General features: G+C 43.5%; 1 protein-coding gene across 1 annotated transcript; it reads right to left on the reverse strand.

Annotated features, from left to right (window-relative positions):
* Positions 1 to 109: 109 nt before the first annotated feature.
* Positions 110 to 17,358, reverse strand: LOC125483258 (transmembrane protein 272-like). The gene is made up of 4 exons (XM_048597536.1): positions 17,301 to 17,358; positions 11,688 to 11,747; positions 5,997 to 6,079; positions 110 to 472 (listed from the first exon to the last, which is right to left on the reverse strand). The coding sequence occupies exons 1-4, from the start codon at positions 17,356 to 17,358 to the stop codon at positions 110 to 112; spliced, it is 564 nt and encodes a 187-aa protein (XP_048453493.1).
* Between the last annotated feature and the right edge of the window lie 1,928 nt (positions 17,359 to 19,286).

A 19,286-nucleotide genomic window follows, 5' to 3' on the forward strand; every position in this document is an offset into this window, starting at 1 on the left:
AAAATAAGAGGAATAGCTCAACCAGTTCTGACCTTCTTGAAACTGTGCAGTTTTATCAGACGTTTGTATTTTAATCATATTTTCATGTACTTAATGTTCAGCCTGATTTTCATTCTTCTTCTGAATCATCACTTTGCTCTGAGAAAGAGAATAGGCAGCAACTGCACAGAACCAAAAGGCCTAGAACTGTGTGACTTATGACCAGAACAACCACTGAGAAGATGTACACAGTTTTATCGCAGTAATCCTGAGGCTGGTGAAAAGGTGGAATAAAATTGGGCAGATATGCAGAGAATACCCAATAGTTTCCCAATATAAACCACACAAACAGGAACAGACTGAGGATAATATGGATGTAATATCGGTGAAGATTTTGTCGCCAAGGATATTCATCATCATCATCATCGCCAATCATGACAGATTTGGAAAGAAGTTGTCTCATTTTTGCAGAATCATAGAGCAGGAGGGTAACCTGTGTGATTGATAAAGCAAAAAAGTATTAATATAAGGTAATAGAACAAAAGAAATATGAGCAGGAGTGTACTGTTCAGCCCCTAAAGCCTGCTTCTCCATTCAGTGAGTTTACGGTCTTCAATATTAACTCTACTCGTACTGACAAGCCCCTTATTCTTTCATTCCTTTAATATCCAAATATCTGCCGATCTTTGTGAATTTTTCAATCACTGAACATCCATAGCTCTCTGGGATAGAAAACTTTAAAAATTCACAAACTTATGAGTGAAGAAAATTCTCCTTAGCTCAGTCCTAAATTACCAAGCTGTTTATTGTAAAACTGTGAACCTGAACAGGCAGAATCTTGTTTTCTTTCAGACTAACGATGGAGCTGAGCCTTAAAGCAGGATGTAGATGGGGGCGGGTTTTGTCTTGCAATTATATGTACCACAGCTTGCTGCATCTTCACGTGCAGGTAACATGATATTTTCTGGGCGAGGGGTGGGGTGAGGGGAAGGGGTGACAGCGAGTTTTGACCCCTGCCACGACCTTACAGGCTCCAACTTCCACGTACCATTTATAAAAGGCAATCGGACAGCACTGCACTCTCTGCAACACAGGAGCATCTCACAATCTCCTCTGCTCATCATTCCCACACACCCCTGAAGATGTCAGAGACCAAGCAAAAAGCAACTGTTCAGAAGTAGTCCTGAAGGCTGTCCAAGAGAGAAGGGAAGAGTTTTTCCCTAGGGATGGCAATAAGATGCCATCATAACTGACCATAAGCAGCCTGGCCAGAGGTGGCTGTGGAGGTTAGCACCCCTGGGCACTTCAACAAAACCTGATCACAGGGCTGTACAAGGATAGGTGACCTGCTACACTGTGCCAGGGCAAATACCACCACCACCTGCACAGAGCTACATGCCCCCATGAGTTAGCATTGCAAGGTTGCCAGTGCACAAAACTGCCACACTTAGGATTGGGTACCAGGCATCTCCATCAGATGCCTCATGTGAAACCAATGTGTCTGTTACTTCATTATAGCTAATATTGAAACAGCACCAGCACCACAGTGTTACTGTCTCTCACACATCTGTGAGAGTTCACACTTAAAACTTAAAAGCAACTATGACTCTCAGGAGCTCAAGCACCACCAGCTCACTGATCTTTATTCACAACTGGGGGAAAGTCCACATTTGATAGTTTTTTACAAAAGCCTTGCACAGGGACAAGGTGACAACTGCAAAAGGTGGTTCTGAGGTGAACACCACACAGTTGTCTCAGGTGCACACATCATCTCATGCTTTATTGATTTGCATCAACTTTAGCTCTTTGACCACACTGAGCCATTTTTCATTTAGAGCCTTTTAGTTCAAACTTTTGCCATACCACAGACATTCGACAAATAATGCACATGGACAGTCACAGCTGAGGGGACTGACATCTCTATTTGTATCTAACAATGCAGGCACGGTGTTCAGGTATCCATATTAACGTCCCTTCACGCTTCTTCCCTTCTGCAGGAGAAGATCTTGAACAAACAGCACAAGAGTACTCGGATGGAGGGGTGAGGGATGAGGGGTGTCTAACATAAGACTCCTCACCCACTTCGAGGAGGAGGTCACTGAGCTGGCAGGACAGAGTGTCTGTGCTGAAGAGGAGGTTGGATATTTACAGTCATCCAGTAAGAAAGCCTCCAAGCAGCTAATCCCCCTGCACAGCAAGCAACAATGTCTTAGTAAAAACTTGGGTAAGAGTGTCAACTTGCAACACTAACAAATCTTTATAGTTTTATATACAGCCTCCAGATCCAGGGGGATATATAACAGTTGCAGCCCCCAGGACCATCTCTACCAGCCCCTCAAACCACACCTCTGAGGAGGGACAGCTGTAGGACTCAGGTGATGCCCATTCAGACCTTCCTCCCCACCCTGCACCAACTCAGATATACTCACCGCTGTGGGTTATCTGTCTACAGTCAGACTGGGTCACATTCTGGGGACAGCACTGGTAGATGATCCCATGGCTCAAACAGCTGAGATCACTGACACTCAGGTGGCTGCTGTAGACTCAGCTCCTGCTGACCCCAATGCTGAAGATCAGCCTCTGGACATGGACATTAATGAGCTGGTGGAAATCCAGGGGAAGCAGTGATCGTGCACAGACTCAAGCAAAGGGCAGAGGAATCTCCCCAAATTCTGTCTGATGTGGTGGCTCCAGCATGAGAGTGCAAGGCTGTCTCCATGGTCTGGGTGAGGGCTGTCTCCATGGACTGGGTGGGGCCTGTCTCCATGGACTGAATGGGGGCTGCTCAGGAGAGACTGGGCCAACGAAGTAGTCAGTATCTGCTGGATAGGAGCAGGCACACCTCACTCCAATTATTGAGTCATGAATCATTCATTCACTGGCTCGACACAAAGGGCTGAGGGACAGTGACCTCCCTCCAGGTGCCCCATTCCCTCAAGAGGTGAGGGAGGTCCCATTGTACAAGCACTATTTTGAAGACCCTGTTTGGCAAGTACTGAGTGCCTCTCCTGACCATCCCAGGCAATGGTAGTGCATACTCAGGAGACTGAGTGTTGACCCCAATGGATGTACATTGCAGCACTGTTCAGCATCAATCTGGGAATTGCACACTTGTGGTCATCAGCCATTTTTTCTTGCTGTCGCTCATGAGCCAGTGTTGGGGAAGGTGGCAGGGCAAATACTTGCAGAGCCCAGGACCTGTACAGAATGTGAGCTTTGTGACAGCTCCCTGGACAGCAGGAGCATATCTGCAGGAATTGTTGCCTGCGGTGACAAATCAGCTGGATATCGAGGGAGTGAAACCCCCTCCGGTTCAGGAATCTGGCACAGTTGATACTGTCTGAGCGCTGTACATGTTAAGTTGGTCAAACATCTGCCATGGCAGTACTGAAGTGTGAAGGAATATTGGAGATGAAATGTTTACTTTCCATTTTAGACTTTGACATAATCAAGACACCCTTTTGGCCCTTATCTAGCTGCACGTGTGTTGGGTGAAGACTTGCCCTTGTGCCACTTCTACGTGGTGAGGGCCAGTGTCTATACCCTTGACTGGTTTTCCTCTTCCTTATTTGGACATGTGCAAGATCTTTGTAGCTTGATCTTTACATTGCCTTCCATATAGCAATTAATTCAATTTGACTCTGCATTATCAGCTATGATACAGCCTACAACTTTGAAATCTACAGCCTGCGTAACAGTTTCACCCTTAACTTCAGAAACATGAGCCTGTGAATTCTCCTGCAGGGCTGCATGTGGAATAACCCTCCAGCCCCCAGCACTATCATCAGTGTAGGTGAGTCTTAGGTGCACTGCTCAACAAAGACATGGTTGCGATGTTGGTATTAGGAGTTGATAAAACTTAAACACCTTCATTTTGCAGAGAGTACTTCCCTTCAGTGAAAAGTCCTTAAGTGAACACTCGTGGAATAATATTTTGCAATTTCTCTTTTGATTCCCTCAGTTGGGTGCATTTGCAGTGTGCAGGAACAAATGCAAATATGTGTTGGGCCCTTCCCACTTGTACTGCATTCTCTGCAAGGCCTTCTTTTGTGACCTGATCTGGGAGAATGATGGTGCTTGTTAATTTCTCATTCAAAATCTTCAACCTCTACCCTCTCCCTTCAATGACGGTTTTGCCCCATCATTGTAGATGGCCTTCTCCTTTTCTCTGCTTTTATCTCCCCTATGACTATTTACCTTTCACTAACACCTTTGATATTCCTGCTTTCCCACCACCCCCATCCCATTCCCATCCAGATCCCCATGCCTTTACATTGCTTCCAATTCAGTGCATCTACTCTTTTTCCCTCCCCAGTACATATAGTTACTCATTGTATTCCCAACCCTAAATATGCAGTTCCAGCCTTCCTCGTCTCCCTTGTTCTATCACTGCATTCTCTCCATTGCTTCATAGGTTCCGCCCTCAACACACTTTCAGTATCCATTGACAATCATCCCTTAGACATAAGCATTTAACTACGACAAGTAAGACAGTGTGTGAATAAGACTTCTCATGAGCTGGTTAACCAGGATGGTCTTGCGCTGTAAGCTCTCAAGCAAAGAAGTGCCTTGGTAATGAAGGAGCCAACGTAGAGAAAAAGTTTGTAATCACTGGAGCTTGGAGGAAGAAATCTACTGCTCCAGCTACACACCTCCTATATATGGTCAGGTTTCTGAACACGCATTTTCTGTATTTTTCTTTAACAAGATTGTATCAAAGAAGGTAATTCCAGCAGGCTGGGGTGCTATTGAGTATTCATGATAAACTAATGAATGCCAAAGAGACTTCTGAGTTGACATCAAAGTTGGGAAAGCCAACCCATCTGAAGTTAGTACCAAAATTTTAACTCACTGTTAGGAAACTAAAATTTTGCCATCTACTCAATTATGTTCCCTTGCCCCCGTGAAAGCTCTGGATGGGCCCGGAAAATTTTGCCCATCCACTCATCAACTAGATCTACTTAAGAATCTGAGGTAATTCAATAAGGTTAAGCTGACAAATATTTGCGCTGTCACTCGCACTGCTTTTTAACAATACAAACCAAAGTTTTCAGAGATAACAGGTGTAGAGCTGGATGAACACAGCAGACCAAGCAGCATCAGAGGAGCATTCCACTCCCGAACATCTCAGATGTCCTCGTTTTTCAAGGACCACAACCTCCCCCCCCACAGTGGTCAAGAACACTTATGCTTGGTTCGCATCAAACAACTGCACCTCCCAGTTGCGAACCATTTCAACTCCCCCTCCCATTCCTTAGATGACATGTCCATCCTGGACCTCCTGCAGTGCCACAACGATGCCACCCGAAGGTTGCAGGAACAGCACCTCATATTTAGCTTGGGAACCCTGCAGCTCAATGGTATCAATGTGGACTTCACAAGCTTCAAAATCTCCCCTCCCCCTACCGCATCCCAAAACCAGCCCAGCTCGTCCCCGCCTCCCTAACCTGTTCTTCCTCCCACCTATCCCCACCTCCCACCTCAAGACCCACCCCCATCTCCTACCTAGTAGCCTCATCCTGCCCCCTTGACCTGTCCATCCTCCCTGGACTGACCTATCTCCCCCCTAACTCCCCATCTACACTCACCTTTACTGGCTCCATCCCCGCCTCTTTGACCTGTCTGTCTCCTCTCCACCTATCTTCTCCTTTATCCATCTTCTATCCGCCTCCCCCTCTCTCCCTATTTATTTCAGAATCCCCTTCCCCTCCCCCATTTCTGAAGAAGGGTCTAGGCCCGAAACATCAGCTTTCCTGCTCCTCTAATGCTGCTTGGCCTGCTGTGTTCATCCAGCTCTACACCTTGTTATCTCAGATTCTCCAGCATCTGCAGTTCCTACTATCTCTGAACCAAAGTTTTCAGAGTCTCCTTCCGTCTGAATATGGAAGAACTGTATGGAAATCATTATTAATCCCAAATCAGCACAAAGTTGTTTACTTCAAGACCAGCTAGTGATACATCTTTTCAAAAGTGCTGACAAAGGTTGGAATGCATTGCGCTTTATAAGGATACTCTACCTTCAAACTGCCGATTATTCCTCCAACCAGCAAATACAAAGGAATTGATGGTTGAATAGGGCAACTATCCAGGAACTTCATCCCTAAAACAGGCAATTGGGACAGAAGATATGAACATAGATTTGTACACAAACCAACAGGTCCAAACCACAAATTAAGGATTTTGCTGGTCACTATATGTGACAACAATAGAAATGTGTATATAAAATTCAATGCTCTTCTTTGTCAAAATCTTGAATTTATTCTGAATGATTGAAAAATATTCAGAACAGTATTGAAATGTCATAGCCTGCAGTGAACAGTGACATTTTGACTCATCATGTGCAATATGCTGAAGTTGTAAACTGTGATCTATGTGTAATCAGGAAGGTTAATGGAATAAAAACCTATAGAACTGTGGATGCTGTAAATCAGGAACAAAAACAAAGTTGCTGGAAAAGCTCAGCAGGTCTGGCAGCATCTATGAAGGATAAAACAGAGCTAACATTTCAGGTTGGGTGACCCTTCCTCGGAATGTTGGCCCTTATTTCAAGGAGGTTGGAGTTTAAGTGTAGAGAAGTCTTACTATAACGTACAAGGCACTGGTGAGACCTCATCTGAAGTACTGTGAGCTGTTTTAGTCCCTTTATTTCAGGTAAGATATCATTCCTTTGGAGGCAGTTCAGAGAAGGTTCACTGGAGTGATCGCTGGTATGGTGGGATTGTCTTACGAGTGAAGGCTAAACAGGTTAGGACTTAACTCACTGGAGTTTTGAAGATTCAGAGGTGATCCACTGAAACATGTAGGATTCTTAAGGGGCCTGACAGGGTAAATGCTTCCCCTCATGGGAGCATCTAGGATCAGGAGGCATAGTCTCACAATAAGTTTAAGACTGAGACAAGGAGAAATTTCTACTTTCAGACGATTGTGAGTCTTTGGAATTCCTTGCCATAGAGAGCTATGGGGACAGAGTCCTTCGCATATTTAAGGCTGAGATTGATAGATTCTTGATCAGTAGGGGAATCAAGGGTTACAGGGAAAGGGCAGGAAAGTGGACATGATGAATGTTGGATCAGCCACGATCCTATTGAATGGCAGAGCAGTCCAGAGGGGCCAAGCAGCCTACTCCTGTTCCTATTTCTTATGGTGTTATGGTATTAAGTATTAAAATGTAAACTCTTAATTAAGAAACAAAATGAACAACCATGAGCTCGAAGTTGTTCTAAAATTGGTGGGAGGAGATTATTAAAAAAGAGGTAACTAGAATGGGTGCAGAAAGAATTAAGAATGTTACAAGAATTGAGACAGTGCAGTAATCCAGAAAGATCAAGCAAATTGTTTTTCCTGGAAAACCAAAGACTGTGAACAGACTAGATAGAGGTCATTGACATTTTGAAGCCATTTGAAATATTGAAAATGGAAAATTGGTTCCAAGTGTGGGTGAGTCCATAATTCAAGGGCGTAATTTTATGAGAATGATTTTGTATATGGTGGTTACGTTTTAAACTATTTTAGTTCAAGATAAAATAGAATAAGTCATTTCCTACCAGTCTGCCGGTCAACAAGGTGATGTGACTGGTTGCTTTAGGGACAGGGGGCCCTGATCCTATTAAAACCCTTGTGCTAGATATGAAACCTGGACAGATAGGAGATTCTTGTGCAGATTTACTTGGCTGTAAATTACAGGTAGGTGGATAGTGGGTATCCTGCTAGAAAACAGATTTAAAAAGTTAGGTCAAAGATCAACCAGCAATGAACAATTTTGCTCTGCTGTAAAAAAAAGTCTTCTGCCCCTCACTTGGGAGGGTGTTCCACCCTCTGGAGATACCAGTGATCTGACTGACAGGCAGCCCCAATAGTCCTAGCAGTGCCAGTGATCAGCAATGGGCACTGCTGGTACCACGGGGAGACCCACAGACAGCCATTGATCCCAGAGTGAGTTAAGTTAGAGGGTATTGGGAGGACTGTGTTTAGTCAGGGAGGGGGACAATGAGGGGGTGAGGGAGTGAGCTTTGAAATAGAAACAGGTATGAAGGAAATAGGGTGTTATCTTCTCTAGGGAGATTCCTAAGGGCAACGGTCACCCTCCAAAGATCCTATAACTTGTTCTTTCCCGGCCATTTTAAACATTCCATAAAAAATAAATCAGGTTGTTCACTCCTGCCTGCCTGTCATCCATTTTATGACACAGGCAGGATAATATTGAGGTCTGTTTAGCTTTTAACAAGAGTCCAATCAATCCTTCAATATTTATTTAAAATATGGTGGGTGGGCTGCCAGTTTCACTTCCCACATACTCCCCACATTACGGGCTTGAACTTGGGGTGGGTGCAAAGCTAGTCGTTCAGAGCCCCGCTCTATCAGAGGGAAATAAAAGTGGAAAGACACAGTCATAATAGCAAATGAACTGGTCATACTAGAGCTCCATGCTGAAATAAACAAGACAGGTTGGGCCAGTATGCATCATTCAAAAGTTTCTTGGTTTCTCCTTCCAGGCTATTTTACATGCCCCCAACACTAACATCACACCCATTGACCGAGCGACCCTGGACAGAAGGAAAGAGTGTCCTGGACTAAGTATAACAAAGAGCTGTTCCAAACAGCAGGGAAAAAGAATGGTCTTGATTAGCTACCAGTGATAATGGGGTGGGAGCATTTTCTCTGGGTGAAGAGGTGGAACCCCTGGAGATTTAAGGATACTGTAAGATTTACCTAGGCAAGACCAGGAGAAGTTGTCACTGGAGCAGGTCTTGCTGCTGTAAGTCAGGATGGGGATTCTCACAAGACTGAAGAACAACATTTGACATCATGTCTGAGTCAAATGAGGAAAAGCAAACTTTTGGAAAGTTGGGAGTAACTTTGCACATTCAGCAGACAGTATGGTGTTATAGCTAACTGCGGTGTAGGGCTTTCAATCATGTAAGGAGGCGAAGGAAGGGGTATATCTTGTCTGTACTTCAGTGTAGTTACCTACAAACTAAGGTCTAGTCAATGCTGATTTTAGTCTGTTACAGTTGCATTTGTAAAACATGAAATCTTGTGTGATCCTCTCAGTCAGTTCCTGGGAATTGCAGTTTTTCAGAAGTTATCAATAGGTATACTGATTGTACAAATAAACATAAGATTTTTACTAACAAGTAAATCATGGCATTTAGGAGTTTTTTACTTTGCAAAGGCAGAGAGGATCATCTGGAACCTGTTGCTACATGCAGTGCTTACAGGGTATACAGCAATATGGGGATAGGGTGGAAAGAGACCATTAGGACATAGAAGGTAAATAGAGCTGTATTTAACATCAGCATATAGCAACTGGAATGAACAGCATCTTTTTGTGTTGTAGAGTTTAAGTAATTTTATGTTATTCAACTTCACATCCCTACAATGCGTCTTCTGATCCTCCTCTACACCCTCCTCAACGCTGGGAAATTGAGGATCCTAAGGAAAAGCCCATTGGTTACTGGGTTCTGTCCAGATCTTTAAAATTTAAAATTTAAAAATTATGGTAAAAAATACATAAAGATAACTTTGCAAATTGTAAAGAAAACTTGAACAAAGTTTATAAACTTTAACGAAAATATTAAAAAGACTTTAAAATTTAAAACCATTAAAAATGATTCAAACCAATGTTAAATAGCTCTATAGATTCCAATCTCTTTCAGGTACCATTGTGTAAGTTGCTACGAGTGAGGCTCGATGCCTCTTCCTCCCAGGGGTAGTCTACTGTTGCTGCCTATAAGATACTCAGTAAGAGAAATGTGGTTGAACAGAAAATCACAGCCACTCAACATGATTACATGCAGCAGGAGTGAATGTGTTCACCCAAGTGGAGCATATGGAAAATCCTCTGGTATATTTGTGGTCTAGAGACCTGAAGATGTCTTCAACTCACTTCATAGATCACCTTTACTACATTCAAAATAGGTGCAGCAAATATAGTCTTTATATTTCTAGGTCCATAAATAACATTTCTTAGTTTTCCAGTAAGATTCAGTGTTCTGCTTTACTCATGTTGAATTCTTAAAATTTAAGGGTTAAAGCTCCAGGGACTGTAGAGCTAAATTGCTGTCCTCAGCAATAACCACATATTTTACAATAATACTTTACACTTAAGTGAGGTGATACTGCTGTTTCCAAAGGCTAAACATCTTTCTAAAGAAGTGTTTCCTACTAACACCTCAGAAAACTGCAGTAATTCTATAGCACCAATACAAATGCTGCCCTGGGAGTAGATGCCATGCTGTGTTTTGTATGTCACAAAAACAATTTTATATCTTCAACTTCAACCAAGACTTTTGTGAAATGAAAAACAAAATCTTTCAAGCTGTTGATTTTCTCCCAAGCAAAAGAAAAATCTCGCATCCTTCTAAACAGAAAGCAAGCTAACACTCCTTACTTTTTATCAATCTGTTAAACTCTCCCAATGGAAACAGATTCCTATTATCACACCAGGGATCTCCTGTCCCATATTGGTTTAAAAAAAATCATGGGTCCAGAAATTCTGACAAGTCAACCACTAAACTTTTAAACTGTTATGCTCCTGGCTGATGTTATTGCTGATTCCAGCCTGAAATCTGCTCAGCCTGTGAGAGTAGTTCTGCAACAAAGATATGCATCTAGAGAGACATTCAAATCATTTAAATCAATAAATAGCAAATTCAATAAGCTCATGTATTAATCAGAGGATAAATAAACGCAAACTAAGAGCGCTTTAGAGTTACTAGCACTTTACACCAATTAAATGGTAGTAAAGTACTAATATATTAATTATTTTAAAGTATTATGCTTACTTTGTGATGTAAGATGTGTGATTTATCAATTATTTTAATGTTTGGCTTTTGAACTAGAAGCATGTGGGTTTTTGGTCTGTGTTTATGAGGAAGTTTAATGGTTAACTTGTCAGAATTTCTGGAGCCATGATATTTTCTAAAAACCAATATGGGAGAGGTAATCCCTGGTGTAACAATAGGAATTTGTTTCCATAGGGAGAGTTTAACAGATAGATAAAAAATAAAGAGTGTTAGCTTGCTTTTTGTTTAGAAGGATGAAAGATTTTTCTTTTGTTTGGGAGAAAATCAACATCTTGAAAGATTTTGTTTTTCAGTTCACAGAAGTCTTGTTTGAAGTTGAAGATATGAAATTGTTTTTCCTAGAGAAAGAAGTTCATTCAGAAAAGTTAGAATACAGGTGAGATTCAGTGTAAGCATTTTAGTTTGAAAGTTTCAGACCAGAAGTAGTTGGTTCGAACCTAGAAGGGGTTATTCAAAGTCGAGAAAGTCTAAATTCAGTTGTGTGACTAATCAGGGAAGAGGCTACAAAACTCTCAAAACCAGTAATTAAGCTAAACCAATAGATGGGATCGAGAAGTAAACTCTCTCTGGTGTTTGAATCCTGCAAGCTGTTCATATTGAGATAGATGGGATTTTTACTGAGTTTCTAAATCTTTCAAGATGTAAGTAGCTTGGCTTATTTTATTTCATTTTTTCCTTCGCATAATAAATGTCTGTTTTATTATTAAAAATTAAATCTGCAGCATTGCATGCTTGTGATTCAGTGAAATATCACCTTGTTAAATATTAAAAAGAATGATAACATCAGCCAGGAGCATAACAGTTTAAAAGCAAAACATACACCTAAAATATACCATCGACAAATATTATACATGTATACATATTCATTCTAACACAATATTTAATGAAAATTCAAATTCTCACCCACAAAAGCCATTGACAGTGGCACTGCAAGGAAGGCAAGGAGCCCAAAGATTAAACAAGCTGTGCAAAAAAAAAGATAAAGATGTCATTTTGCATTGTTTTCACCATGTGGGAAATAAAATTAGCAGAATAGGCAGAGCAATAAACTCTGCATTACCTTTGATAAACAAACATGCTCTCTAAAGAAATACAGCAGCTTGGAATTGCTTATGATTCTAATAAACATTAATTGAAAATTCTAATATGTCATTTGGACAAAACCTGCCGACAGATTGTGAGTGTGAAATGTTTTATTAACCAGAACAGAGGAAGTAACGGTCTCTGATCAGAAGGGGCAAAGGTAGCAAATTTAATTATATGTACAGTTCTTCCAAGTTATGTCATCCCCCGCTGTGTTCCCACAGAAGACTAGAAATTTTGAATAACATAATCAAATCAGTTGATTTTAGTTAACAAAGTGTGGAGCTGGAGGAACACAGCAGGCCAGGCAACATCAGAGGGGCAGGAAAGCTGACGTTTCGGGTCGGGACCCTTCTTCAGAAATGGAGAGGGGAAATAGAGCTCAGAAATTAATATAGAGAGGAGGGGTGGGACTGGGGAAGGTAGGTGGAATGGTGATAGGTGAGTGCAGGTAGGGAGTGGTGGGGATTGGTCAGTGAGGTGGGAGGAGCAGATAGGTGGGAGAGAAGATGGACAGGTTGTGCCAGGTCAAGGAGGTGGGGATGAGAGGGAGGTTTGGTCATGGGATGATGCCGGGGATGGGGAGGTTTTGAAACTGGTAAAATCCACGTTTAGGCCATTGGGCTGTAGGCTCCCGAGGCAGAATATGAGGTGCTGCTCCTCCAGTTTCTGGGTGGCGTCATTGTGACGCTGGAGGAGGCCCAGGATGGACATGTCACCCAGGGAATGGGAGGGGGAGTTGAAATGGTTAGCAACTGGAAAGTGTTGTTGTTTGTCATGAACAGAGTGCAGATGCTCTACAAAACGGTCTCCGAGCTTCCGCTTGGTCTCACTGATGTAGAGGAGGCAACATCGGGAGCAGCTATAGACCAAGTTGACGGATGTGCAGATGACCCATGTCTGATATCGAAGGTTTGTTTTTTGCCTTGGATGGAGGTGAAGGGGGAGGTGTAGAGGCAGGTGTAGCACTTCCTGCGGTTGCAGGGAAAGAGGCTGGGGTGTGGTGGGGTTAGTGGGGAGTGTGGAGTGGACGAGGGAGTCACAGAGGGAGCGGTCCCTACGGAAGGCAGATAGGGGTGTGGAGGGAAATATATCTTTGGTTGTGGGGTCGAATTGCAGGTGGCGGAAGTGGCAGAGAATGATACGTTGGATGCGGAGGTTGGTGGGGTGATATGTGAGGTCAAGGGGGATTCTGTCTTTATTTTTGTTTTGTTGGGGGGAGGAGGTGTGAGGGCAGAGGTGTGTGAAATGCAAGAGATTCATTTGAAGGCATTTTTGATCACCGGAGGAGCGAAGTTGTGGTCCTTGAAATACGAGGACATCTGGGATGTGCAGGAGTGGAACACTCCATCTTGGGAGCAGACGCAACAAAGGCGGAGAAATTGGGAGTAGGGGATTGCATTCTTGCAGGAGGGTGGGTGAGAGGAGGTGTAGTCCAGGTAGCTGTGGGAGTTGGTGGGCTTGAAATAGATGTTGGTTTCGAGGCGGTCACCAGAGATGGAGACAGAGAGGCCCAGGAAGGAGAGGGAGGTATCAGAGATGGTCTGGGTGAATATGAGATTGGGGTGAAAGGTGTTAGTAAAGTTGATGAACTGTTCAAGCTCCTCGTGGGAGCACGAGGCAGTGTCGATACAGTCATCAATGTAGCGGAGGAAGAGGTGGGGGATAGTGGTAGGGTAACGGCGGAAAAGGGACTGTTCTATATATCCTACGAAGAGGCAGGCATAGCTTGGGCCCATGTGGGTGCCCAGGGCCATCCCCTTAGTTTGTAGGAAGTGGGAGGAGTTAAAGGAGAAGTTGTTCACGGGTAAGAATAAGTTCTGCTAAGCCGATGAGGGTGTCAGTGGAGGGGGACTTGTTGGGCCTGCGGGACAGGAAGAAGCGGAGGGCTTTTAGGTCATCCGCATGGGGAATGCAAGTGTACAGGGATTGGATGTCCATAGTGAAGATGAAGTGCTGGGGGCCAGGGAACCGGAAGTTCTGGATGAGGCGGAGGGTGTGGGCGGTGTCTCGAATGTGAGTGGGGAGTTTCTGGACCGGAGGGAAAATACAGAATCAAGGTAAATGGAGATAAGTTCAGTGGGGCAGGAGCAGGCAGAAACAATGGGTCGGCCACGACAGTCAGGTTTGTGGATTTTGGGAAGGTGATAGAAACGGGCAGTGCGGGGTTAGGGAACCATGAGATTGGAGACTGTGGGTGGAAGGTCACCTGAGGTGATGATGTTGTGAACGGTTTGAGAGATGATGGTTTGGTGATCAGGGGTGAGGTCATAATCGAGGGGGCAGTAGGAGGAGGTGTCACAGAGTTGGCGCCTGGCCTTGGCGCCATACCACAACTGCGCCTCCCTTATCTGCGGGTTTGGTGAGGTTAGGGTTGGAACGGAGGGAGCAGAGGTCTGCACGTTCTGTGGGGGAGAGTTTGGAGTGATTGAGAGGGGTGGAGAAATTGAGGCGATCGATGTCACGATGGCAGTTGGAGATGATAAGGTCGAGGGAGGGTAGGAGGCTGTGGGGTGGTGTCCAGGAGGATGAGGTTTGTTAGAGGCGGGAGAAGGGGTCTGTAGAGGGTGGGTTAGACTCACAGTTAAAGAAATAGGCGCAGAGATGGAACATGTGTTCAACATCCAAACGTAAAAGGAATTCATTGATGCATGGGCGGAGGGGAATAAAGGTGAGTCCTTTACTGAGGACTGACCGTTTGTCCTCAGTGAGGGGGAGGTCTGGGGGGAATGGTGAATACGTGCAGGCCTTGGGCCTGGGGTTGGCTGTAGATCTGGACACTTCTGCCAATGGCAACACCAACATCAATGTTGCCCCACCCACCACTGATGTCGATGATGCTGATGATGTCACTAACTCTGCCCCTACACCCAGCTCCAAGCTCCAACCCAGATCTACACCTAGCCCTGTTCCTCCAGCTCCACACTTTGTTATCTCTGACTCCAGCATCTGCAGTTCTTGCTATCTCAGTTGATTTTAGTTCATTTTTGAACATATTTCAATGAAAATTAGACAAAACAAATACTTTAACCACATGCCACCAGACACAAAACAACCTTTTTAATGTATCCACTGTTTTATTGCAGGTGATTCCATCCCTTATGTTGTGCATTACCATTGCATGGTGTCGGTAAATATGTCACACTTTATCCCGAATAGAGCTGCATACTGCTCAGGTGTTACCTTTTTAATATCCACCGTGAATACCAATGGACTGGAATCACAATCGGGCTTGACTGGGCCCCACAAGGGCAAAATATAAAAAGCTCACATAATCCAACCATGCGTAACCTTCACATAAAACAGCATTGTCAGACATGTTTCCGATCTGTGACACCACACCACAAAAACCAATTCAGTAAGCCAGGAAATTCCAAAATTTTCAGTTGTTTTCAAGGAATGCCTGAGTTTTCCAAGCATGTCTCATCAAATCTACAACTAAAATATTTGAAAAGTGCATGGTGACCAGAAGTCTTCCATATGAGATAAATTTCTGGAAAAAACAAATTGTTCTCCAATGAAAATGTCTCTCAGGTATCAAATTGCTATGCATACCAGGACTGTTATTGTCATGTATCATTTTTTAACTTTATCTTTTCTCATGTGTGTTGGAAGCAATGGTCCACATTTGTAAAAGGCAACCAGAGTGGTATTGCTATAAATAAAAGACTTTATAAGACAGTTATGTTATAAACTGTCTCCTTTTGAGTAAAAGAGAATGTCCTTGAGGGGAGAATGGTTATTGCAGTAAAACTGCAAGGAGACAAGCCAATGTGATCCAAACCAAAGCCTTTTGAAAATGAATGACTGCTTTCACAGTTTGATATAAAAGAGAGACACAGAGACACAGGGACATGGAGAGGGAGTCAGAAACAGCTGTGCTGTGAAAAGCAGACATGAAGACTGGTTTGTGTTAGCAATTAAACAGCTTACTGGTGAGAATCAGTTCTCTGTTTGATGTGATGGGACTTGGGAGATTTCAGGGATATGGGGTCATCAGAATGGACTTGCTGCTAGAATTTAATTTGGAGAAACCCTGAAAACTGTTTAAAACGATTTTCTAAAGACAATGGAAGACCCAACTGGGTGTGGGCAGCAGAAGAGACCCTGTGGAAGGAGCATGGAGCTTAAGCTTCAAGATTATCTTTCTGTTGAAAGCACAGCAAAGTTAAAACCATTCCATAAAGTATTTTGGTTGAATTGGTTGTTTGGTTGATGTGGAATTAGCTTTAATTTGGTGTAGTGGTTACAGTTAAGAATGTTTAATCTACATTGATTTGAGTTTGTTTGTTACATTAAAATCTTGCACTTTACTTATTGCTATTGTTTACTGATGAATTCATCTCCATTTTTTAAGAAGTTGTTGATCACTTCAGGGATCGTAACTGCATGGATCTTCATATGCTGACATCCTTTTGCATCAGTCAGACATCTATAATCCAGTATTAAACTTCCAAATGCATGGCTCAGTGGTTAGCACTGCTGCCTCACAGCGCCAGGGACCTGGGTTTGATTCCAGCCTTGGGCGACTGTCTGTGTGGAGTTTGCACATTCTCCCTATGTCTGTGTGTGTTTCTACCAGAGGTTCCAGTTTCCTCCCACAGTCCAAAGATGTGCAGGTTGGGTGGATTGGCCATGCTAAATTGCTCATTGTGTCCCTGGATGTGCAGGCTAGATGGATTAACCATGGAAATGTGGGGTCTGTATATTTAAAGAAAGATCGCATCAGCTCTAGAGAGGTTTCCTTGCCACCTACTCAATAGAACAGGTTAAAATAGAAGGCAGAAGAGTTACTCTAAGGCATTGATGAGTGTATCACCTTTCCAATACTAACTATCTGTCCACCCAGTTTCGTCCAGGCGGTAGTGCTAAAATTGCCCGTTATGAAAACATTAATGTAAATATCTGTGTGGATCTTCCTTCTCCTAATCAACTTTCAAGGGGCTCACAGGACAATATCCCTCAATTGAATGTATATTGTGCAGACAGCAGTAATTTAAAGCTTTACTCTCAGTGCAGAGTCGTGCCCACTGCCAGCATGAACTCAAAATTAATCCCAGCGCCCATATATACAGACGAATATTAACACTGCCTTTCACAGAGCAAATCTCAGCTGAATCTAGATGAACCAATATGTTTGATCATCCACTTGCAAGTCTATTAGGCGTTATAAAGGATCGTAATAGGTCTTCAAACAGTGTAATTGGTTCTGTGTACTGTGCTCCTGCGTTTAAACATGATCATTTTTGTTCAGCACTAGCAATCTGAGCAACACTGTAACAATGGACTGTCTAAATGCCAGATAGTCCTGATTTTAGGTTCGATAACTTTAAGAAATGTAAAGTACTGCCATTATCAGTAAGAGGCTTTCTTCAGTTAGTGCAATGAACAGAATGATAAAATTAATCATTTAAAGTAAACCTTGTTGCTTACCATTGCTGGCAATTTTTGAAATACATCGATGGCAAGCTTTTTCTACACCAGCAGACATTATTTCAATCTTTCTCTTGTCCAGGCTACCTCTGAATTAAAAATAATTTAAGAATTTTGGTTAACATTGTAGATAGTGCAGATTTCAAATTAATGCATCAAAATGTTAGATTAAAAGCTTTTAATAAATGATAGTACTCTTGCATCTGAATCAATGTTAAGGGTTACTTTTGTTGATCTTTCCCTACCAATTTTATTCAGAAATTTATGGATTCCAGATTTTAAGTTATCTTTAGGAGGCAATTCTTAACTCTCCATGACCATGAGGGTTACATCACCAGTTTATGCTTTGCAGTATATCGGACAAAGAAAAACCTTCCACCAATTGCAAATCTAAAATAACAGAGATTCTAGAAATCTGGAATAAAAATGTAAAATGCTGGAACTACTCAGCAGGTCATTTGGCATCCGTCAAGGGAGAAACAGGGATCACATGCGGAGTCAAGCCTGTTGAAAATTTCCAGGCATTTCTGGGCCCCAAGCCCACAAGGGTTGGAATGAACCACACTGTCAGAATCTTCCAGAAAGAGGTCTCTGCATTCACCACCCATTAAGCATTCCCAAGGCCGCAGGCCTTAAAGGAGACTCCACAGCATCAGTGAGGTGGAAACACTGCTGGAATTTGCCGAGGCAGGTAGGGGAGCACAAGGGGCCTTTGAAGTTTGGTTGATACTTGAACATCTGGACAGCTTTCCCGCCTGCCCCAAGGTGTTGCCATCCTCCTAACGGAATGGGGGTGAGAGGTGTGGGGAGGGAGGGGATTCAGCAGCAGATCCTGTTAGCATTGGCCTCCAACTGGTCCATGAATTATGCCATATTGTGCACGAAGTGTGGTCAATCACTCATAGAATCCCTACAGCGTGGAAGGAGGCAATTCAACCCATTGAGTCCAAACCAACCCTCCAAACAGCATCCAACCCAGAGACACTCCCAACCTTATCCCCGTAACCCCGCATTTCCAATGTCTAATCCACCTAGCCTGCACATCCCTAGACACAATGGATAATTTAGCATAGCCAATCTACCTAAGCTGCACATTTTTGGACTGCGAGAGGAAACCGGAACATCCGGAGAAACCTGCTCAGACGTGGGGAGAATGTGCAAACTCCACACAGTCGCCTGAGGGTGGAATTGAACCTGGGTCCCTGGCGCAGTGAGACAGCAATGCTAACCACTGAGCCACCGTGCCACTGTTGCTAATCGCACATTATCCTCCTGTCTGCATGGGATTGCTCCGATTTCCTCCCACACTCCAAAGATGTGCAGATTAGGTGGATTGGCCATGCTAAATTTCCCATGGTGTCCAGGGATGTGCAGGCTAGATGGATTAGCCACGGAAACTGCAGGTTATGGGGATAGGGTAGGGGGAGTGGGTCTGGGTGGAATACTCTTCGGAGGGTCAGCATGGACTGGATGGGTCTAATGGCCTGCTTCTTCACTATGGATTCTATGATTCATTCGGGGTGGGAATCTGTCGGTGGGGCTGACCTGGCACACGGATTTGTAGCTTTGTTACTGTCCCAACTCCAAACCCCTTTTGTTGCAGCCAGGAACTCTGCGATCCCAGTTGAAAGTCCTGATGAAAAGTCATCAAGCTTGAAACTTTAATTTTAACTGGCAAGGAGGGATTGTATCGGGCACACGTAGGGGAGGTTGGTTAGATCTCTAAAAGCTTTCTAGGGGGGTGTCTCATAAATCTGACATGATCCTTGTTTTACCAGAACACATACTGGGAGGCACGCAGGAGACCCCTGTGAAGACATCCAGTCTGTCACTGAAATATGTGGATAGCCAGTTCGGCTGGAGCACTGAGCTGTCCGAAAAACACCAGCTGATAAAGCAAAAACACAATGGGAGCGATTATTCTGTGAAACTGTCAGGTTGGGAAGATTTTAAGGAGCACAGCTATTCCCCACCTAAATTAAAGGC

The sequence above is a fragment of the Rhincodon typus genome, chromosome 6, assembly GCF_021869965.1.
Source record: "Rhincodon typus isolate 14 chromosome 6, sRhiTyp1.1, whole genome shotgun sequence".
NCBI lineage: Eukaryota > Metazoa > Chordata > Chondrichthyes > Orectolobiformes > Rhincodontidae > Rhincodon > Rhincodon typus.

Coding starts and splice junctions, on each gene's coding strand:
- LOC125483258 (XM_048597536.1), bottom strand. CDS start 17,358: ATGTCTGCTGGTGTAGAAAAAGCTTGCCATCGATGTATTTCAAAAATT. Junction 11,748..17,300: donor TTCAAAAATTGCCAGCAATG/GTAAGCAACAAG, acceptor TTTTTTGCACAG/CTTGTTTAATCTTTGGGCTC. Junction 6,080..11,687: donor ACTGTCAATGGCTTTTGTGG/GTGAGAATTTGA, acceptor TGCCTGTTTTAG/GGATGAAGTTCCTGGATAGT.